We start from the raw sequence: 20,791 nt of genomic DNA, 5'->3' as shown, positions 1-20,791 counted from the left end.
CAAGTACTTGAAAAGCAGGGCCAAGATTCTGATTTCAGGACCAGTAAAAGGCTCAAACTCTCGTTTGTTTCAAGTACAATTTCTAAAATTCCGTGCTCTTTTCTTTCTGAAACAGCACAAGTAAGAGTCTTCTGAAGAACTCAGATGACATGCTGCTTTCCAGAGAGAGCCCTTCAGAGTCTGTCTGCTCTCTCCCAGTGCAGCCAGCGAAGACCAGCCAGAAAATCACCCCACCTTCTGCAGGGCAGGAGAGGGAGTCCCCTGGGGGGCCTGAATTGGAAAATGCAAGCAACAGCGACACAGTTAGGAACCCTGGTTTGTCACCTATCCCACTCAGGGCCCGGAGCAACCAAGGTGCGCAGGAGGGCCCCCCGCAGAGACGGCGCTGGTGCTTTGACAAGCACGTCTCGGGGCCCCGGGCCTGCGCTGACCGGGCTCTGCAGCCCCGCACGCCCCTCACTGCCTGACGTCACACGCCCACCCACGGGCTGAGAAAGGACGGCCAGGACCCCGAGAAGAGCTAACGTCACCACATTCCCAACAAACTCGGACTCCAGAAAAGAAACATAAAATTAAAAAAACTAAATTTGAACTGTCTGATCAGAAGCAAGATCAGTTTATACACTAAGAAGAAAAAGTCTTTCCCACTTGAGAAAGTCACTCTCTCCACGACCTCTTTGTCATAAAATAGACATAACATAAAATTTACCATTTTAACCATTTTTAAGTATACAGTTCACTGGCATTAAATATATTTACACTTTCATCTTCGAGAATGGAAACTAGGTCCTCATTAGACACTAACTCCCACCTTCCCCAGCGCCTGGCAACCTCCATTCTACCTTCTGTCCCTGAATTTGACAACTTCCACACTTTCATACAAACCTAAAGGTAGGTAAACTCTGAAAAAATTAGTCTGGCCACACTTTTGAAGGTCACAGACCCAACAGATGGCAATGGCTGACTTGAAACTGCTTTGGGACGAACGTGCCGGCATGACCACCTCACCCCCCGGCAGGAGACCCCCCTGCGCCGCGTCTCACCCCAGAGAAAGCGAGTGAAGGTGTCCACGTAGTTACGAACGTGGCACACGCACTGTAATTACTATTTCTCCTCAGTTTAAGAGCTTCCACACAGCCAGTAACATTTCCAAGGGGAAAAAGCACGAAACAGGAGTATGTCCACAGAGAAATCACATCTGGAAAAACGCATGTGTGGCTGTGGACTAAGAACCGGAAATCAGCATGAAACACAAAAGCAGGCAGGTTCAGGGGTGAGGGTCTGCCAGCTCTCTTTCGCACCATAACAAAATCTCCAAGAACGGCTGTGAGAAGTCACGGGGGAGAAACACAGCGCTTCGGCTGAGCCACGCAAAACCCGTCAGGTCTGAACTCTAAAGTGCAGATGCATTTTCTTAACGTGCCCATTTGCCGCTGATTCTTCCTGCACCCGCTAAATTTAGGAGACACTGCCACAAATAACAACTTCCAAGAACTCTGCGGTGCTCGATGGGGTGGGGAGGGTGCGAAGGTCAGAGTGCAGGGACAAGATTGAGCCCTTGGTTTGATTTTGTGAGAAAAAAATGCAAATGAGAGCCCGCTAGCACCTGCTGGCTTCTTTCAGGTTAGTCAAAAAATGACATCCATCTGACTTGTCAGGTCAGCAGGTGGAGAACCCAAATGCTTATTTTGGCTCAAGCTACTTTTGCCAAAGTGGGCACAGTCAGCATGCCGGCCTTCTCGGGCCACGCGGCGGCAGCCAGGCACCACCCGCTCCAGCCCACCGCCCACTCCCCCTCCTTCCATTTCCACTGCCTGGGGGCCGGCTGCGTGCCTGACATGGCTCACAAACACTGGCCGGTTGCAGCGATCTCCCCAAACCAGGCAGTTCCACAGCGCGACCTGGCACGCATCTATGCTGCACCACACGTGCCCAGAAACCACCGTCCTGAGGAACCAGCGTAGGTGGGCACCTCAGGAGCACCGCACAGATCCCGCTCGTGAGAGGTACAAAGGCAGACTTTTATCTGATCGTGCCTCTCGGCTACTGAAACCCGTCCCATCTGCAGAGTAAAGAAGACCCTCTCCGAAGTCCTTCGGCTCCCCTCCCCAGCTCCCCGAGCCCCAGCTGCCCTGGCTGCCTGCGTCTCCCTCAAAGCCCTGCACCCTCCTGCCCAGCCCGCCCCGGGGCGCTCTTCCCCCCTTCAGGAGTCCTCTGGCGACGCCGGCTGCTCCTCTGACTGCCCCACAGACCGGGCACCGGGGCCCCAGCACAGGGGACACAAGTGCTGGTGAACGGCCAGCCTCTCCCGTGGGCCCCAAGGCCTTCCATGCTGCGGGGACCCGTCTTAGTCATCTTTCCTCAGCATCCCAGCACCTCTCTTCAGAGACTAGCGATGAATGGTCGCTACGTGAAGGAAGGGAGACCCACTTCTAGAATCTTGAGTTCCAGCGTGCCCAAGAGCACCGTGCCCAGCCGGCAGAGGCCCCCATGGTTCGGCAGGCCAGGCCGAGCGGTCTTAAACGGCAACACCTCCGCTTGCAGTTCACTCCATGCTCTAAACCGTCTCAGCAGGATGCCGTGCTGGTCTCACTAGCAGTGGAAAATTACCACTAAGGTGGAGGTAGGCCAGATGCTCAGAAGTTTTCAGGACTGCCTGAATTGGGGACTCAGTGGCTCCAGGCTTCAGGCCCAGCACAGGCTCCTGGCATGTGCAGCCCAGCTGTGCTCCCTGTCACCTGCCGTGAGACAGAGGTGACAGACTGAAGCCCCTGTCCACCTGCATGGCGCCTGCAGCCCCTTTCACAGCAGAGTGCTGCCTCGAACCTTTAGGGCCAAGAGCCGAACCTATTCACCACCTGGCCCTTGACAGGTGTGCTGAGCCCTGGTCGGACAGCGACGCTTCACAGTCGGTCTGATGGCCTGGAGCTCGCCAGCACATCACACGTCACGCTTCTCTCCATGTGTCGGAGATGTCTGAGACAGCCTGGGACTGCTGGGCTCCAGACCAGGCCTCGTGCCCAGCTCCCTTCCTCACCCCGAAGAGAGAGGGACGAGGGAATTTCCCTCTTTCACAGGACTTTTTTAAACAAGGAGATTAGATGCAATCTGTGAAACACTGAGCAGCTGGAGGGGCTGATAAAGGGCCAGCGCAGACCAGGCTGCGTGGGCGCCCGGAGGGCCACGCTCCCACCTAGTCTGCCACTCGCCTGGGCCCCGCCCTCACCCTCCGGGCAGGAAGGGGCCGCTCACTTCGTAAATCCAGCTCCCAGCTCCCCTCTCGGAGAGCGCAGCATTGTCTGGCATGATACGGTGGCCCCTTCTGCAGATTACTGAGCAGGTGAGCCTCAGACTCTCTTGCTTACAGTGGAGTGAGACCCCTGCAGGGCTTGGGCACCTGAGAAGCTCTCTCTGAGCAGCGTGCCCGGTTCCTCAGGACCCGACGCCGCATCCTCCACGCGGGACCAGACCGAACACTGACTCAGAGCTGGACGCTTCTTCCTGGGAAGCTGGCCAGTCCTGCGTGGGTGGGATCGGGGTCGGGTCAGGGTCAGGACACACAAAGGCGGGATGTGGTAAAGGCCAGTACGTGAGCCGCACAAGAAGGGCACGAGCTGAGGGCAGAAGGAAAGCGCGGGGGCTGGAGTGGAGGGAGCAGACAGAGGCTGTGAAGGAAGCGTGTCCTCCACGGGCCAGGTGAGTGGCTGGTCAGAGATCGCACCGGATGTGTCTGGCTCATAGGTCACTTATGAACCATGGTCTGGGTGCCAACCCCCACATATGACAGGAGAGGGGCGTTTTCCTCGCTCTGCTCTGCTTGTGGGCTGGTAAGGGTCCCGCGCCTCCCTTGGAGGGGCAACACTTCACCAAGCCCTTCCTCCCCCACAGCTGCTGCTGAACGCAAGCCGAGGGCTATTTTTATTTTGACAGCTGCATCCTCTGGCAAGAGGCACAGAAGGAAGAGCCCATGTGGGGAGGTCAGCGGTCCCTCGCTCTGGGGGGGGGGTGCCTGGTGGCGCAGTCCCCACGGCACCACTGGGGACACAGCAGCAGGACCGGCTCCCATCAGAGCTGCCGGGAAGCCCTGGGCTCAGAAGCACCAGGGAGATGACGCAAACCTTTGGGAACGTTGTTCCTGCTCCGCCAGCCAGGGCTCAGGGGCTCTGCCATGCGGTCTGAACTAACAGTCTCTCGGGGCAGATCTGGGAGTGTCTTCCCCTGGAGGCTGTGGGGCTGGTCTCTTGGACAACGGCTTTCACCGAACAGGGAAATTCCAGTCGGACCAGCCCCACCACCACCAGGCCCCGACGAGTACCATTCAGGATGGCCTCTAACTGCCCTGGTCGGGAACAGTTTCCAAGACCAGAGGGCTCAAGCCAAGGTCTGGGCTCCACTCTGTGTCCGAGATGCTCCGAGCGACCACGCCACGGTGGGGAAGCTGTCCCTCTGCAGCCGTTTAGATGACGAGGGGGCGGCCTCTCCTTCCCCTGCTCTGCATGCACAACCTTCCCTTAACTGGAAAACGTCTAGGAAGCAAACACCACGTCCACAGTTGGCCCTAAGAAGGAGGCTCCCTCTCAGACTCCAGGTGCGTCTGCCTCCTCACCTCTGCCCGGGGCTGCAGCAGCCATGGCCCGGCCCCGACCTTCACCTCCCTCCACTCGATTCCCCCTGGAAGAGAGGGCAGAGCTGGCCGGAGGTGCCCTGCTCAGTCATGAGTGTTGGAACAGCTGTGCTGGCCATGGCGAAGACTGAAAGGAGAGAAAGGGGCTCTCAATCCAGACCTGGGGCCGGACACCCACCTCTGCCCCAGCTCACACAGAGATGTCCCAGGGGTCAGACCCGAGGGGGAAGCACCTCCGGGGATGTGGGCCCGACCTCAGCTGCGCCACGGCCCCACCCCCAGCTTGTGAAGTCAGGTTGGGGCGCTCCCTTGCAGGTGTGGCAGGCACGGGGTCCACCTGCAGCGCCTACCAGGTACTGAATTATTAGGAGCACCTAAAAATGGCAAATTTGCGTAAACCAGGCTACATTTAAATGGCTAAATTTTCTTGTGGCTAAAAACAACAACAGTGCCAGTAGAGTCGTTTAACTCTGCTTTAGGTTTTAACCAACTAACCACCTTTAGCTTCTCATTCAAATTGGCGACTGCAGACTCCAAGGCCATTCACCCAAGGAGCCTGCAACCCCTCCAGTGCCCATGGGCCAGACACCCGTCACCAGTGGGGTCCCTGCTGGCCTATAGCCACACACTGTGCCGTCCTGACCTGGGACCAGAAACACATCTACTCTTCCTTGTGGTTCCTGCAAACAAGGCTCCTCTTCCCTTTTAAACTCCTCAGCAAAACTGCATCCCCTGCGGAAGCCTTCCCGGTTTGCTCCTATGCCTCTCCCCGCTTCCAGGATCCACAGGACCCAACACACTCATGCACAAGAGCCTCCTCGTTCAGGGCTGATGGCCAGAGGACTGCACGGACCCCGAGCCCCTCCCCTCCAACTCCTCTGCATCCTGCGGTGCCGCTGCAGGACCTCTCTGTGGAAGTGACTCTTCCGATTACAGAAAAAAAAACCCAGTTCAGTCCCTAACAACTTCTGCCCAGGATTACTGCAAGAGCTCCCCAGCAGTCTCCTCGGTGCCCCCTCCCTCACTCCAGCCCATCCCCCAGTCGGCACCCTGGAAAAGGACCCTGAGCTTGTCACCTGGCTGTTCGTGAACCTTTGCTGAGTCTCTGCTTCACACAAGGGCAAGCTCAGACTCCCCGCCTTGGCGAGCGGGGCCTAGTCTTCCCTGAGCCTCCTCGCCCAGCCCGGCTCCCTGCAGACCTGCTCTGCAGAGCCTCACCCGGCGGGGCTCGCCCTGCGCTGTGTACGCCCGGCGCCTCTGACACCCCGCGCCCCCTCTTCCGCTCCAGCTGCTCTTCTGTGCCACCACTCCCCAGCAACCCCTGCTATCCTTCAGGGTCACTCCAAGGGGCCGACTCCTCGGCGAGGCCTGGCTGACCCCACGGGGCTGGCCACTTTCTCCTGGGCGCCCCCGGGCCCCCCGCCCCGCCACGCATTCACGGCTCTGAACCGCTGCAAGGGTCTCCGTGCCTGCCTCTTCCAGAGCTGGGCCACCTCTTGCTTCTCTTTGTGTTTTGTCCCCAGTCCCTCCTGCAAGGTGGGCACTCAATTACCATCTGCTGAGTCTGAAGGAATAACTCCCAACTTAGCCAAAAGGAGAACTGAAGACGGCACCACCCTCACCCCGCGATGCTGACCACCCTCTTCACTCTACACCCAGCCCCATCCACATGTCCTGCGGCCCAGGGCTTATTTCCCCGTTCCCAACAGCCCGGAAGGGCTGGTCCTACGTGAGACAACCCCCTACACACACACACACACACACACACACACACACACACACACACACCACACACACACACACACACACACACACACACACACACACGCTGCACCAGACATGCCTCCCTGCTCCTCTCCACAGAACCTCCCCGCCCGCGGCCCACGGGCAGGGGGATCCTATCCAAACAGGCATGTGCTTCAGCACTTACGGCACTGTTGTTACAGAGTCAGTGCGCACTGCCCCTCCAGCTGGAGCAGAGGGGCCAGGCCACGTGCCACAAGCTTCTCCCGGGATCTTGGCTTGGAGACCCTGGCAGGTCTTGCCACTGGCTTGCTCCCCGTGGAGGACTGAGAGGGGCCGGACTGGGAAAGCCCGCCCAGGAGCAGCGCTCAGCACGTGTGCGCAGCGCTTCACCACGCGGGGGGGGGGGGGGGGGGTCCGGAGAAGAGGGGCGAGGTGGGGCTCAGCAGGAGATGCTCCAGAACTGGGGCCTGGCTTTGAGGAGAAGCCCAGGAAGGAGAGTGCTCTGGAAAAGTCTTCACCTGCACGGAGAGGCTGGTCGGTAAGCGTGAGGACCAGAGAGACATGCAGGGAGCTCTCGAGGGCCAGGCCACAGGGAGCCTGACACAGGGCTCCTCCACCTAGAGACAAAGAGCGACTGCCTTCTCCTCTGGGCCCAGTGCAGTCCTGGAGGGTCTCAGGCTCTCTGTCCAGCCGTGCTGGAGTCTGGCTTCAGAGCCAGGTGGAGCTGCCGTCTTTGTATTTGACTGCCCACACAGGGAACTCACACGCAGCTGGATTCAAGAAAGAGCAATTACTAGACAGTTTTCGATACCTACCATAATCATTTCTATTTGAGTCATTTCTATTTAAGTCTGGGGTTGGCTTCAAACAAATTTACCTCAACGCATGAAAGCTGCAAGCCTTGGGTACAGTAGGTGCCACTGATATTCGGGTTGCGTCAAAGACTTTACTAGAGAGGTGGAAACAACTGTCAACCCGAAAACTGCTCCAGGTCAAACAATAATTTGTTTTCAAAGGCCCCGGATCTCATGAGCAGTCATGACAGCGTGGACTTTTCTGTAAGGCCAGTGCAGCAACTGAACTCGCCCTCACTGGAAACAGGGGCCAATCCCAGCAGGAGTCCCACCTACCGCTTCAAGCTGCAGCTGGGATCTGTGAACCCCAGAGAAGGATACAAACTCATTCAACGGAAACAGCCCAGCAGAAGTAGAACGTAACTGATACTGAGTATGCGCACAGCTGGAAAGTGTTCAAGGGCTGCCTTCTCCCTCGAAGGTTACGATGACTGACAGAGGTGCTCTGTGCCCACTGACCATGGCAGACATCACACGTCCAACATACGTCCACGGGCACCGGACTCATCGCAGCCAAGCCTGAGCACCCAAATGCAACCTGCTCGTCACTTCCACAGACGCCGAGCGCGGCCACCTGCCCGCCCCCTCTCCCTACCTTCTTCATTCAAGAAGATACTATGAAGATGCTCCCACTGTAGAAGATAAATAGAGAAAAAAGTGAAACTCCTCCTTCCCGCCCCCTCCCCGCATCCTCCTCCTCTTCCCCGCTCAGGAGTCTGGCACGGCCCTTTCGGACCCTCACCCTGTGCGTTATGCACTCAGACATGTGCACACAGAGACGCACAGCTGACGTGCGACTTCACAAACACGGGATCACACTGCGGATATCACTCTACAACTCGCTTCTTTTGCTGAGCGATTCTCCTTCTCCTGTGCACACATCTGACCCTTCCTCTTCTTTCTGAACCGCTGCAGGGAATTTCTCAATATGGATGTATCACAACTGACCAGTACCCTTCTGCTGAATGTGTGGGTTGGCTCAATTTTTTGCATTCCAAACACAGCAGCAGTGAACATCCTTGCCCACACTTGTGTGTGTGGGACAATTATCTTCCTTGTGCCAGGGGAAATGTGGCTGAGAGCTCCTGTGACTTGAAGGTCACAGACAGAAGGGGCCCCGGGGTCCTAAGAGCAGAGCACCGGCACGTCTCCAGATGGCAGAAAGGCAGGACCAGGGGTGACATGCCCCAGGTCTGCCTGCAAAGCCTCCAGAGGAGGACACAGGTAAGAAGCGTCTCCCTCTTGAGGCAGGACACAATCCCGGGGCCTCGAAGGTTCTCTCAGCCTCTCGTGATCTGGCTAGAAGCTCCCTGAAATCTGAGACCATGTCTCCGCTAACTCTGCCTCCACCTCAAGTGTGCTGCCTTGGCTGCGCAAGTCTTCTTCTAACTGATCACCCACTGTCTGTGTCCTAGGTCATGCTGTCCTCCTTGCAGGACCAAGCTTCTACTGCAGATCAAAGGGCCACTGGGAGATCAAAAGGTCACGTGGTTGCAGTAACTTAGCAGGAGGTAATTCTGAACTAGAGGCCACGTCCACTCTGCAGGGCAGGACCCCTGCACCTTGCTGACGGGGAGACGCCCAGGGCGGCTGTGCTGCATTAGCCAGACCTCTGGCCTCACAAGTCACTGGTGATCAGTACATCGCTCTTGACGCTGCTTTTCTTTCAGGCCGTGAAGGGAGCCACAAGTGACCCAGGACGTGACTTCTCAGTTGGGAGTGGAGCGGAAATGTTCTGGGCCACGGGGTCAACAGCAGGCTCCCAAAGGGGCCCCGAGAACCAGACCCAGGCTGAGCGCTGGAGACACCAAAGAGCTCCAAAGTGGCGCCTGCCTGCCGTGGCCTGAGACCAGCTCAGGAGCCTGGACAGAGGCAGTGAGGCTGCAGACCATCGAGCAGAGGTCAGACGCCCACTGGATGACCCCCCAGAGTCTGTCACAGAGCACACACAATTCACGACCCAGCAAAGAGCACAAACCACGTGTTACAGAAAAAGGGAAGGAGTCCTGAGGTTGGTGGGTACAGCGAGTGTCCTTGTCAGAAGAAGAGCTGGGCTGAGCTTTGAAGGAGGCTGGACCTGGGTGGGCAAGAGGAGGGAGGAAGACAGAAGTGGACAGAGAAGCACAGTTTCTTAAACTTCAGGCGCTGTTTCACACTTTGGGTTTGGCTTCTCTGACATCTGGGGAGCCAACAAAACTTCTGAGGGTGAGAAATGGGGTGGGTCACCAGACAGACACGCAGCAGTGGACCGAGGTCCTTCCAGGAGCCCCTCGGTCTCAGCAGACCAGACCTGTCCTGGGGTATTCACCGGCATGTCTGTCTGTGCAGACACACAGACAACAGTAAGAACCAGCACCAGGAGCAGCAGACACCTACACATAAAACTAACAAAACTGAACTTGGAGCCTGGATGCCTTAAAAAAGACCTTCAATGTTTAAGAAAATAGAAACTGAATCAGCAGAATAAATAATGACCTACGAAAACATCCTTTTCTTAAAAATAAAAGCAAAAGCTTAAAAAGTTCTAATGTGAAAGTCACAACTTAAAATGGGGAGAAGACCCAAGCCAGACTCGAGCTCAGACACCTGCCTGCACACACACGATACCCTGATCCGAGTGTATGTGTATCAACTCTTTTCTTCTATTTAATCCTGAAACATAAATCACTTAAAAGTCAAATTCCCTGTGTGGCTGGCCCAGTGAAGGAATGAGAATACTTTTTAAAGCATTTTTGTTAATAGTGAAAAGCAGTTTTGTTTCTTGCAGGTACTCTGGTTAAGTGCCCAACAACGGTACACATGAAAAATGAAACAAACTCTGAAATTTTTACATTAGAAAGATAGAGTTCTGTTTATTTTTTCAGGGGAAGGGAGAAACCTTTCGTTGCTCAATATGACTACAAACAACACAGGGTTTCTGATTTGAAAAAGCACCACCTTTGTGACAGGAGTTTTCACCACAGGCTCAAATCTGGAGCAACCAGTAGGCGCCGAAGACACAGATCACAAATGGGGAAACACCTTCAGCAGACTCATGTGATGCCCCCGCCCAGTCCTCACCGTGGCATCAGAGGGAGGAACTTTTCCCCCTCAAATGTTGTAATTATAGATTTGGGCTAAATTCCTATTTGAAATGCATGCATGTGCAAAGGTTTCTCCCCCAGGCTCTGCCACTTGCTAGCAGGTGATGAGAGGGAACCACCGGGTCTGGCTGTGCCGCCCAGCTGGCTGGGCCCCCAGGGTTCCTGGGGTCACGTGGGGCTGGTGTGACCTCGTGGAGTCGGGGCCCCCCTAAAAGTCAGGTCTTGGTTCTCTGCCACCTCCTCCTGGCTGGAACGGCTCCAACCAGATTTTCCAAATTCCCAGTTATCTCCAAAGACCTGGCACTGCAGATTGTCCAGACCCACCTGGCAGAGGAGGAAGCCCTGTTCCCTGAGTGATTCCTGCCCTGAGCCTGAGCCCTTCTCCCACTGGACTATAATTACTATCAACATGTACAAAATAGCCAGAACAGGTACCTTGTTTACACACTGAGGGCTTCTTCCTGGCAGACACAGGGATGCATTCACTTTAAGGCCAGCACCTGTCCCAGGGCCTGGCCTGTGGGAGGAGCTCAAAAATGAGTGAATCATCAACTCCCTGCCTTCAGATGGGAGAGCTGTCTGGACAGGGGGCTCGACGGTGCAAGGAAGGCATTCACAGCAAATAAATCAAAATAAAAGCATTGCTAATTAAAAGTAAAGATGAGCAAGACCCATGCTGATGATGGCACAGGGGGGCAGGGATTTTGATACACTGTCAGATACAAACGGCACCTTTCCAAAGTGGATGTGCCAACATCTACCGATACTGCTACCAAATCAGAAGCATCAGTCATGAGAGGAAAGGACCAAGGCAGTGAAGCATGCTGGGAAAATCTCTGCCTTGGAAGGGAGATCTAGGTTTCCATCAAAACCAGCTGTGGGATCGTGGGAGTCCCCTCGTGTCTCTGAGGTTCAGCTTCCTGGCCACACAGTGATGGGGGTAGGCGGGTGAACTGCAGGACGCTGTGCAGCTGGGATTTCTACATCAAACAAAGAGCAGCAGGCGTGGAAATGGGGCCAGAGCTCCTCGGGATCTCAGGTGCTAGTTTAGGGCTGACTCGGTGAGTACGAAGGCTCCTATGTTTCTGCAAAGTCCCTAAGACTCTTTATTCTGGAAGATCTAACCCTCAGATACTCTTCTGAAGAGACAGCAGTTGGAGGCTTGGGCCTGTTTCCCTCCACCGACACCTTGCCCCAGGGTTCAGAGGATAAACAGACCTTGTCTCATCCACCAAAGAAGAACCTGTGGTGTCTTGCACAGCAGCAGGGCTCACAGAACTCCCACACGGATGTGACAGGACTGAATCCTTTCAGTTTGAGACAGTAACTGCCTCCCCACTTCCAGCCCAGCCCAGCCCAGCCCAGCCCAGCCCAGGGCTGCCCGGATAAAGCGAGGGGCCAGTCGATAAATGTGCATGGCTTCGAAGATCTCAGAGAGGGAAGGAGGTCCCAGCTCTTTCCTCTCCCATCCCTTAGCCCCCCACCCTTCATGAGGGGCCCCTCATCAGGCTGGTTGCTCAGCCCTGTACATGATCTACCCTCTCACCTTCATCCCAACCCCATTTCCCTCCAAGGACCAGGGCCAGCATAACATGGAGCTGCTGAAAGATAAAATCCATCCATTAATTCCCTACCAACTCCAAACAAATAACTTCCCTGAGTCATCTCAGGCTGACTGAAATTAAGGCTTCTAGAACTGAATTTGAAATTTAAGAGAGACACCTGCCTTTACGCAGCAGGCAGAGGGCTCAACAAAGGTCCGCAGCTACTGGGGCTCTGGTGAGCTCCCTCTGCTCCGATCACTTACGGTGAATGTGCCAGTTCACATAACTTTTCGTGCCTCAGTTTCCTCCGCTCATGTAATCAGAGAAAACCTACTGCTTTAATTTTTAAGTAAGAATATATTCCTGAATTAGTTGTAAAGTTAAAAATAAATTATGAGGGGCAATGTTAAGCTATGTCATGCTACAGAACGGTGGTCTAACCCTTAATATATGTGAGATCACAGGAAAGTACTTATTATTAAGCAAGATAATAATAGCACACAAAGACTGAAGCAGAATGTCGCCAAGTAAATGCAGTCCCTTGGGGAATAAAAAGGGACATGCGGCGCGTCACTGATGGGGGGACATGGTTTGCCCAGATTCCTGAGGTTTTTACTCAAGCAGTGGCCTCCTTACACTGGGTCACAACTGCATCTGTTTTAGTCTCCAGACCTCGTTGCCCACGTGTAAAACAGCGGGGTGGGACAGACAAGAGCTGGGGCTCTGTCATTCCTGACACCTGAAGGTTTTGTGTAAGGGCCACACTCCCATGTGACAGGTGCTGCCCTGCGTGGGGCGTAATGTGGTGAGGCAGCCCGGAGGGCGAAGGTGGGAGGACGTCTATGCAATGCTCTAAAATAAAGGAACCTCCAGCCTCACCTTGTGATTCAAGAGGAAGTCAGTCATGACCAGTTTGTGTCTGACTTCTGGTCTAGGCCGTAGCTCGGCTACATGTTAAATACAAACCACTGCTGATGGATGAAAAATGGAGTAGCTATTTTCAAGGGAACTGTTAGGCTCCCCAAAAATGATGTTTTGTTGTTGTTGTTTTCAACAAAATCATGCTGCAGCACAAGTTACAGAACCTTAACAAAAAATCATGAGCTGAAACAACAGAGGGAAGTAGAAGCTTAAAAACCTGGAGGCAGGAGTAGGGTCTGCTCACCCCCGTGGTCCTCTGCGGTTTGATGTCGGTAGAATCACTGTTATCCTGTGTTCTCACTCGCTTTACACTAGCTAAAATGCAGCAGCCCTAATGGTCATGTAAAACAGACGAATTTGAAATAAAAATACATTACCCACTTTTGTATAATATGAATTTAATTGAAAACTGCTTGAACTAGGATTATTGCTTTCAGAACAAGCCACCCCTCCATCTCACACAGCTCACCCTAAAATAGAAAAGCATACACATCACAACCACACTCACATTATTTTCTAAAAAGAGGTAACTTGGGGTCTGTCAAGGCTAATAAACAGAGTCACAGGTTTTGCTCCCAGCCAACAGCTCAAATCATCCATTAGGGTAAAACTGCAGATGTGCTTGGAATCAGTGAACAGGCAGACACACCCTGTTTACTTTAAACCCTAGACACACAAGCTTCTGCACTGACAGTCTCTGCACCAGAGCAACCCTGGAAAACCTCCAGGGACAACTGACCCTCCATTGCCTTTTATTCCCAAATGCAAATGGCAGATAATTGAGCTTAAATGGGAGGGAAAGTCAGGAAATGTGCAGCCTGATTTCTTCTGGATTCTAAAACAGAAGGTAATTTAGAAAGGAATGAAAATGGGTTTTAAGTTGCCATAAAATCCAGAGGGAGACGCAGCCCCAGCTCACCTTTGGCATTTAGCCAGGAAAGCAAGTGAGCAACACAACAGGAGCAGTCAGAACAGGAAGGCGCCCTTCTGCCGAGCCGTGGACCAGGCAAAGGCACGCAGAGCCAGCAGTCCGGGAGCACACTGGCGTTAGCGGAGCACAGCAGCTTCACCCACGCCAAACACACCCAGGAACACAAGTGCAGACACGTGCAGCCGCCCTCCCTCACCTCCAACATCGGCCTGGCGCTGTCGTGCACAGACAAAATGTGTGTCACCTTGTTCCTGCTCAGCTGCTCTGCATCTCTGGCATCTGTCACAGAAGAAAGAAGAGGGCATTTTAATATATTCTGCAAGGGAATTACTCCTAAAGGTTATAGCCAGAAAAAGACACAAAATGACTTGCATATTTCTTTCTTAAAACATCGTAACTGACTATACCAGAATAATCTAGATCTAGGGAATTCAGGGTTGTTGCTTTTACGTATTCTGCAGACAACTAAGTTTATTTCTGACTGGCACATCTTTTGATACAAAGTAGTCATGTATCCAGATGACTAAACATTACAGTGGATTGTTGCTGTTTAAAGGAAGCACAGCTGTGAAATCATTTTGTAGTTGACACTTGTCAAGCTGCAGACCCTTAAGTTAGTCTTTCTTGTGAAACATGTAACAAGAAAGATGTTTAAAATGTTTTTTAAAATTACTTTTTAATGATTACTAATCTAGGTTGAAATTAAATACAAAAACAACTTACTATATAAGATATAGGAACCAGCCAGAGATGATTCAACCCTAATGTCAAACAGCAGGGAACGGGTCCAGCTGCAGATGTGGTTTTTAACATCTAAATTCACTTTATGGCAAAACCAAAAATGGCACATTGTCTGGAAATTCCAAACAAAATGGTCCATAAGTTATCAGTTGGCTATTGAATTATATGCATTTGCAACTAAGGAGACACCAAAATTTCATCCCCTTCCAGTGCTCCTACCTGTAGAAGAAAGACTGAATGAACTGGGAGGCCAAGTCGGAACCCTTCTGCTAACCTACAAAACAGGGGTCTAGCAAAAAACAAGGGGGTAGACTCCCCCTCTGTCCCTGTCCTGGCCTGGGACAAGCTTTTTAAAATGATACAGAGTAAAACGGACTGAAAAAGCAAATGATTAGTTATGATGTTTCTGGAGAATATTAACAACATGGAAAAAGCTCAGGATACAGTAGGAAGCATGGGGCCAGGGGAGCTGGTACCCAACTACAAATACAGTGTAAACTCAATTCATAAAAACGAATGAAGATAAACACACATAGTGGGGAAAACTGCTACGAGGAATTAGCCCAAAGAGTGATAATCTTGAGATGGAATTACAAATGTTTTTAACTGTTTTCTTCTTTATACTTTGTGTGTGTGTATTCAACACAAGCAGTTATGGACATTTAACACGCCCATGAGCTGACTGCCCAGGGTCTCGTTAAAAAGGCAGATTCCTGGGCTCCAACTTGGCCCAAGGTCTGCGGCAGGCTCGGGAGTCTGCACTTCTAACGGGCCTTGATGATCAAGCAGAAACGAAGCATCACTGCTCTAAATACTCTGCAGTAAGCATGTAACCAACACGTTGGAAGTCAGGAAAAAAGTCTTCGAAAGTCATCACCACAACCTAACTTTAGAATATTTTCATCGTCCTATAAATATACTTCTGTAACACAGATTAAGGTAAACAACAACAAACATGTGGTTTGGGAATAAAATTAAACGTTTCTGAATACAATAATCCTTGATGCCACAAATGAGAAAACTGGCTGCTGGGCTCCAAAGAAAACAGAAGCGACTCCTGGAGGTGCTTCTGCTCGGTCCTCCCTCCTACTTCATTGTAGCTCCACCCACATACATGCGGCACTTTGGGGTCACTCTTTCCCACAAGCGCAGGCTCTGCCCACCCACATTTAAGTGCATAAATGCTCAGCTAGAGCTACCGCAGGATGACGTTCATTCTTCAGGCTGACAAGTGATGGATGCACGGCTGCCTGCAGCCACGGGCACCGTGGTAACGAGTGTGAATGCTGCTGAAAAACTGGCCGTGGGCTCATCAGCTGGCCCACAGGCATGTGCATAAGCCTGGAGTTTCATGCCAGCTCTCCCGGAAATCTCAGGAGAACTTAGTCCTTTGTTGCTCAAACTGGGGTCTGCCAGGCAGCAGCATGGCCCCGTGTGGGAGTGAGCTGGAAAGGCAGACTCCCAGGCCCAAGGCAACCCACACGATCAGAATCTGCACTTGAATAAGAGCCCCAGAGGCCTGGGCACACTGCACACACGGAGCCCCAGAGGGCCTCTGGTGACTGACCTTTGACCTGGTGCCAACAGTGCCCCTGCCCCAATGCAGCAGGTTGGTGCCATTTCTAAGCCAGAGCACAACTCACAGCCTCTTGCAATCACAAATGCAACACGTCAGTACTAATAAAACCAGTGGGAAGATTTAGCTTGGAATTCACATGGAAAAAAGTCTAGAGGGAGACACACTGACCACGGTTACCTCGAGGTGTGGACTTTGGGGAAGTTTACACTCTCTCAGCATATTTCTATCATGTTTGGGTTTTTTAATTTTTATTTTATTTTAACTGATGAACCCACATTAGTTTTATAATCAGGAAAAACAAAATTTTGAAAATGCTGTTGACAAAATTCATCATAAATTGCATTAACAAGAAACACAGTCAACCATGTTCTTCCCTATTTCCATCAGCATCTCTCCCAGCCCCAGACTCCTGCCCAGTCTTGATGCCAGCCTGCTTACCCTCACATGGCTTCTGAAGAAGCAAATGTCACCTTCACACAGCAGGAACGCTGAAACAGAAACCGACCCAGCTGACCCTTCTCCTGTGCTGCGGCACGCTCCCCGTCCAGCTCAGAGAAGGTCCCACCCACTGCTGGTAGGACTGGCACCTGAGGTAGCAGGTGCCTTCCTGGAAGAAGCCGTCCTCAAGAGGGCAGAGTGACAGCCACCTGCTTCCTTAGGATCTTACACCGACACAGAAGACGAAAGGGATGACCAGCTGTAAGATGTGGGAAACGCCAGAGTGGCCATGAAAAGTAAGCTGGTCAGGCAGGACTGTCTCTGAGTAAAGTGAACAAAAACATATTGCAGAAAGCACTGAAAACCAGCAACATCAACCAAGCGCTCTAGAGAAACAGGTATTTGGCAGGAAAGAACTCCCTAGGGGGTGCCTTCCGACACTCTGATTCATGGCCTCTAGAGCACAGCCGTGCAGGACGAGGACAGGAGGGAGGAAGGTCTCTGTTTTAAAGGGAGCCACTGCCTCTGCTCTGGCCATCAACCCCCGGCACTGTTCGGAGTCACTTTTGAACAACTTTCACTCCCAAGCTGAGATCCGCCGAGCGACGAGCAGGAGATTCCAGTCTGTTTTGTAGTTACACTTCCCACTGCAAAGTTAATTCAGCAGCTTCCAGACTTACAGATTATTATTCATTACAGTAACTTCTAGAGTTATAAATTTGCTGCTAGTGGGTTCAACCTTTCAGTAGACACATTTCCAACCTGGGGTGAGGGCCAAAATGGGGCAGTTCCTGCCTGTCCCCTCCTTTACCAAGTTTGGTGCTGCCCTTGAGCAAGTGTTTCTGTGCCTCACCGTTCTCATCTGTAAAGTGGGAGAATGGTCAGATCGTCACCTCGGAGTGTTGCTGGAAGTACTAAATGATAAAAATTGCTTCGAACAGCGCCTGGCTGGCTCATAGTGTGTGTTATTGTTACCGCCATCATTCCTAACACCATCTGGACCAGATTCAGGCCCACGGCTGAGGTACGGGCCTCAGTCTCCACTAACTCGGAATGCTTCCAAAAGCACACTGACTTCAAAGACATCTGAACCGCTGCTTGCAGCCCTGCCGGCTCTCCGAGGCTGAGCTGGCACAGGCCACCACAGGCACACTACACTCACCACCCTGGCCTTGCCTGCGCAACTGGGAACCACGGCCAGTCTCGGGGCAGACACAGGACAAAAGCTCTGAGGCCTCAAGCGTGTGCACACGTGCATCGCCGCACACACAGCGCCCGAGCCGGCTTTCCCTCTTCTGGGATTCCGCGGACATCCTCAAACACAAGGGCTCCCTCTGTCAGCTCACACTCACTTTATAAAATTGAAGTGTGGTTGATTTACAGTGTTGTATTAGTTTCGGGTGTGCAGCATGGCGATTCGGTGTTTTTACAGACTATACTCTCCTTAGAGTTATTACAGAATAGTGGCTGCATCCCCCGTGCTGCACAGTAAGGCCTCGCTGCTTATTCACGTGACACACAGCAGTTGTGTCTCTCAGTCCCACACCCCTGTCTTGTCCCTCCTCCCTTCTCTCTTCCCACTGGTAACTGCTGTTTTGTTCTCTATATTGGTCAGTCTGTTTCTGTTTCGTTATATTCACTAGTCTGTTTTACTTTTTTAGATTTCACATATAAATGATAACATAGCAGCATCATTTGCAGTAGCCAAGGTATGGAAGCAACCCGAGTGTCCATCAACATGGACGGATGAAGATGTGGGACACACACACACACACACACACACACACTGAATCAGCCACAAAAAAGAAGGAAATTCTGCCATTTGCAACAATGAGGATGGACCTGGAGGGCATTACGCTCAGTGAAATTAGTCAGACAGAGAACGACATAAGTGCACATCCACTCCTGCAGTGTGTGAGGAAGCGGCCACCCCACCCTCTCCCCAGAAAGAGCTGCCCTTCCACTCCCACCTCCCCTCCTGGCGCCGGGGCAGAGGCAGCTGCAGGCACCTCAGCTGAGGGGCTCTTGTCAAAGACTGGGCTCCAGAAGCTGGGTTTGTCTGTGGGTTTTTCTCTAGGTGGAGAGATCACCAGGTGTTGGGAGACCGTTTGTGATTCACTGCAAAGTTAAAAAGGAAAAAAGGAAGTTGCAGAGCGACATGTAAAGGATCGCCTTGGAAGGAAGAAGGCAGGGAAGGCAGGAGGAAGGAAGAAAGGATGGAGGGAGGGAGGCAGGAGGGAGGAGGGAGGAGACAGGGCAGGAGACCATGGGCTGCGGCGCAGTGCCAGTCCACACTGTGTGAAAATCAAAGATCGCTCAGAATGCCAAACAATTTTTCATTAATTTTTCTTTGTACATGTCTATATTGGTTGCTGTGTTCTAATAAGCATGTATTCTTTGTAGTTTAAAAAGAGAAGAAAATGACTAAATGAGACATTGTGGAAGCACACTTTCCTCCCCACTTTCCAGAAGTCAGCACCCTCTTACCTCGGGCTCCCACGCTGACTGAGGCTGACCAGTGCCTGCCACACATCTGTCCCCTTCTCACAACAGCCCAAAGTAGGTACATGGTTCCCATTTCCCGGGGGGGGGGGGAGGCGAGGAGGGCCTGACGCTGGCGGACCCATCGAGTACCAGGCACAAGCTGGTGTGTCAGCCTCATGCGGGCTGGCCTCTCACGTCCAGGCTGTGTCACCATCTGGCTCATGGGCTGCAGGGTGACCGGACTCCAAGGTGGGCCTGCCCCTTGGCTTCTCTCCATCTGCAGGACTCGATCCTCGGACCCTGAATCACAAGAGGACCAGGACGCACACGCACATCAGACTCCCCGCGAAGGGCCCCACGCCTCAGGCACTTCCAGCACGTTGTGGGGTGAGTGAGTTAACTCACAGGCATCTGCACACACACAAGGCCTCCTTCCAGCTTGTCTATGCACTGCACCGTCGTTCTCGTTTTAGAAAACCTTGCACCTCGTGTTTAATGCATGTTCGGTGAATTAACGAGTGAGTAAAACATGACCACATACTAGTGTCAGAAAAACTGAGGCCAACAACTAGACATCAGCTGCCAGAACCAGGAGTGGCCTGCGCGGCTGTGGGCGGGGCTCACCCCTGGGCGGCCTGCGCGGCGGGGGCCCAGGAACTGGGGGCTGCTATCCCACTGTGCACACATTTAGAAAACTGGCACAGATTTTAGCACAAAGAGCCTTCGGTCTCCCTTAGAGTCACGTGAGCGTCCTTCTAGAAGAAAGCGACCTTCTGTGGGTAAAGGTAAAAACTCTTAGAAACTGCTGGCAGAAGTACTGAATCTGATCGGTATTCATTACAATTTGTGGTCTGTAAAATCATTCACCTAGCAATGCTACTTTCAAGAATTCGTCCTAAATCCTGTTTGTTCTCAAACATAAAGACATTCCCCTCTCCTCAGGAAAGCTGCTAATAACTCACTAAACAACCACAAAGGTATTAATGATTCCAGCACAATTCGCCTTGCCTACCGAAAGCACTTGCTGCCTTTTCAGAACTACGAAGCTAATTTAGGAGCTCCAGGACTATTTTTAACATGCTCTAGCAGCAAATAGCAGCTGGCAGCTCACTGTGCTGGATTCTCTTTGAAGCCAACTAGCTGCCCCTGGAGCCCAAGGGGAAGAAGAGGAAATGGATGTCACGCAGAGAAGCCATAAAGATTGTCTTAACAATTAATTTGAACCTGAACTCACAAGTTTAGGTAACAACCAGAAAACAAACAGGAGGTGTTCTGGCTTGTCTGGCGAGGGAGGCGTTGTGACGCGTTGGGCCTCTCCGACCCGCACGGCAGACGTGCTTCTGCACGTGTCCTGGGCCCCGTCCGCGGGCAAAGCACAAGGGAACCGGGCTCTGACTCGCACTCAAGACACCTCGTGGTGGGACCAGCCCCGTCCTGCAACCTGCACTCTGCTCCGTGGGTCTCTGCTCACTTCTGCAACTAGATTCTTTTGAGACAAATGAGCTAAAAATAAAGTCAATAGCTGACAGCATATCAACAAATACTGAACAAGCTGCAGGGAAATGCATAAGAGGAAAAGGAACACAGGATAAGAATAATCTGCTAGAGACGAGGCTGCCACTTGCTTTCCTCAGGTGCTCAAAAAGTAGGTTTCTGAAATGTATTAATAACTAGAAAACAAAAGTGATAAAAGATGTTAAACAAGTTACATGGCTGCCAAATGTGCCTTTTAGCATCTTCTTTTGATAATAAAGCTCCAGCAAACATGCATAGTTAAAATGGAGGTCAGCGGTCAAGGTGGAACCCGCGGGGCTCCACACCACTCAGCCAGCAGCCACTGGCCAAG

General features: G+C 52.4%; 1 protein-coding gene across 18 annotated transcripts in view; it reads right to left on the bottom strand.

Moving 5' to 3' along the window:
• The window catches only part of DUSP22 (dual specificity phosphatase 22), a 56,943-nt gene that overhangs the window by 25,241 nt on the left and 10,911 nt on the right, over positions 1-20,791 (bottom strand). For 10 of the 18 annotated variants that reach the window (XM_064476098.1, XM_064476099.1, XM_064476100.1 and 7 more), the window contains 2 exons: positions 18,949-19,245; positions 13,900-13,982 (listed from right to left, as the gene is read on the bottom strand). The exons of 5 other annotated variants lie outside the window; for them this stretch is intronic. In XM_064476098.1, coding sequence (XP_064332168.1) covers positions 13,900-13,982; positions 18,949-19,222 — 357 coding nt within the window. In that variant the 5' untranslated portion in view covers positions 19,223-19,245. The remainder of the gene's footprint in view (positions 1-13,899; positions 13,983-18,948; positions 19,246-20,791) is intronic. 3 more of the 18 variants (XM_031435315.2, XM_064476111.1, XM_064476113.1) reach the window with 1 other exon arrangement.

The sequence above is a fragment of the Camelus dromedarius genome, chromosome 19, assembly GCF_036321535.1.
Source record: "Camelus dromedarius isolate mCamDro1 chromosome 19, mCamDro1.pat, whole genome shotgun sequence".
NCBI lineage: Eukaryota > Metazoa > Chordata > Mammalia > Artiodactyla > Camelidae > Camelus > Camelus dromedarius.
The sequence above is the reverse complement of the archived record's forward strand: the minus strand, read 5'-3'. Positions and strand labels throughout refer to the sequence as shown.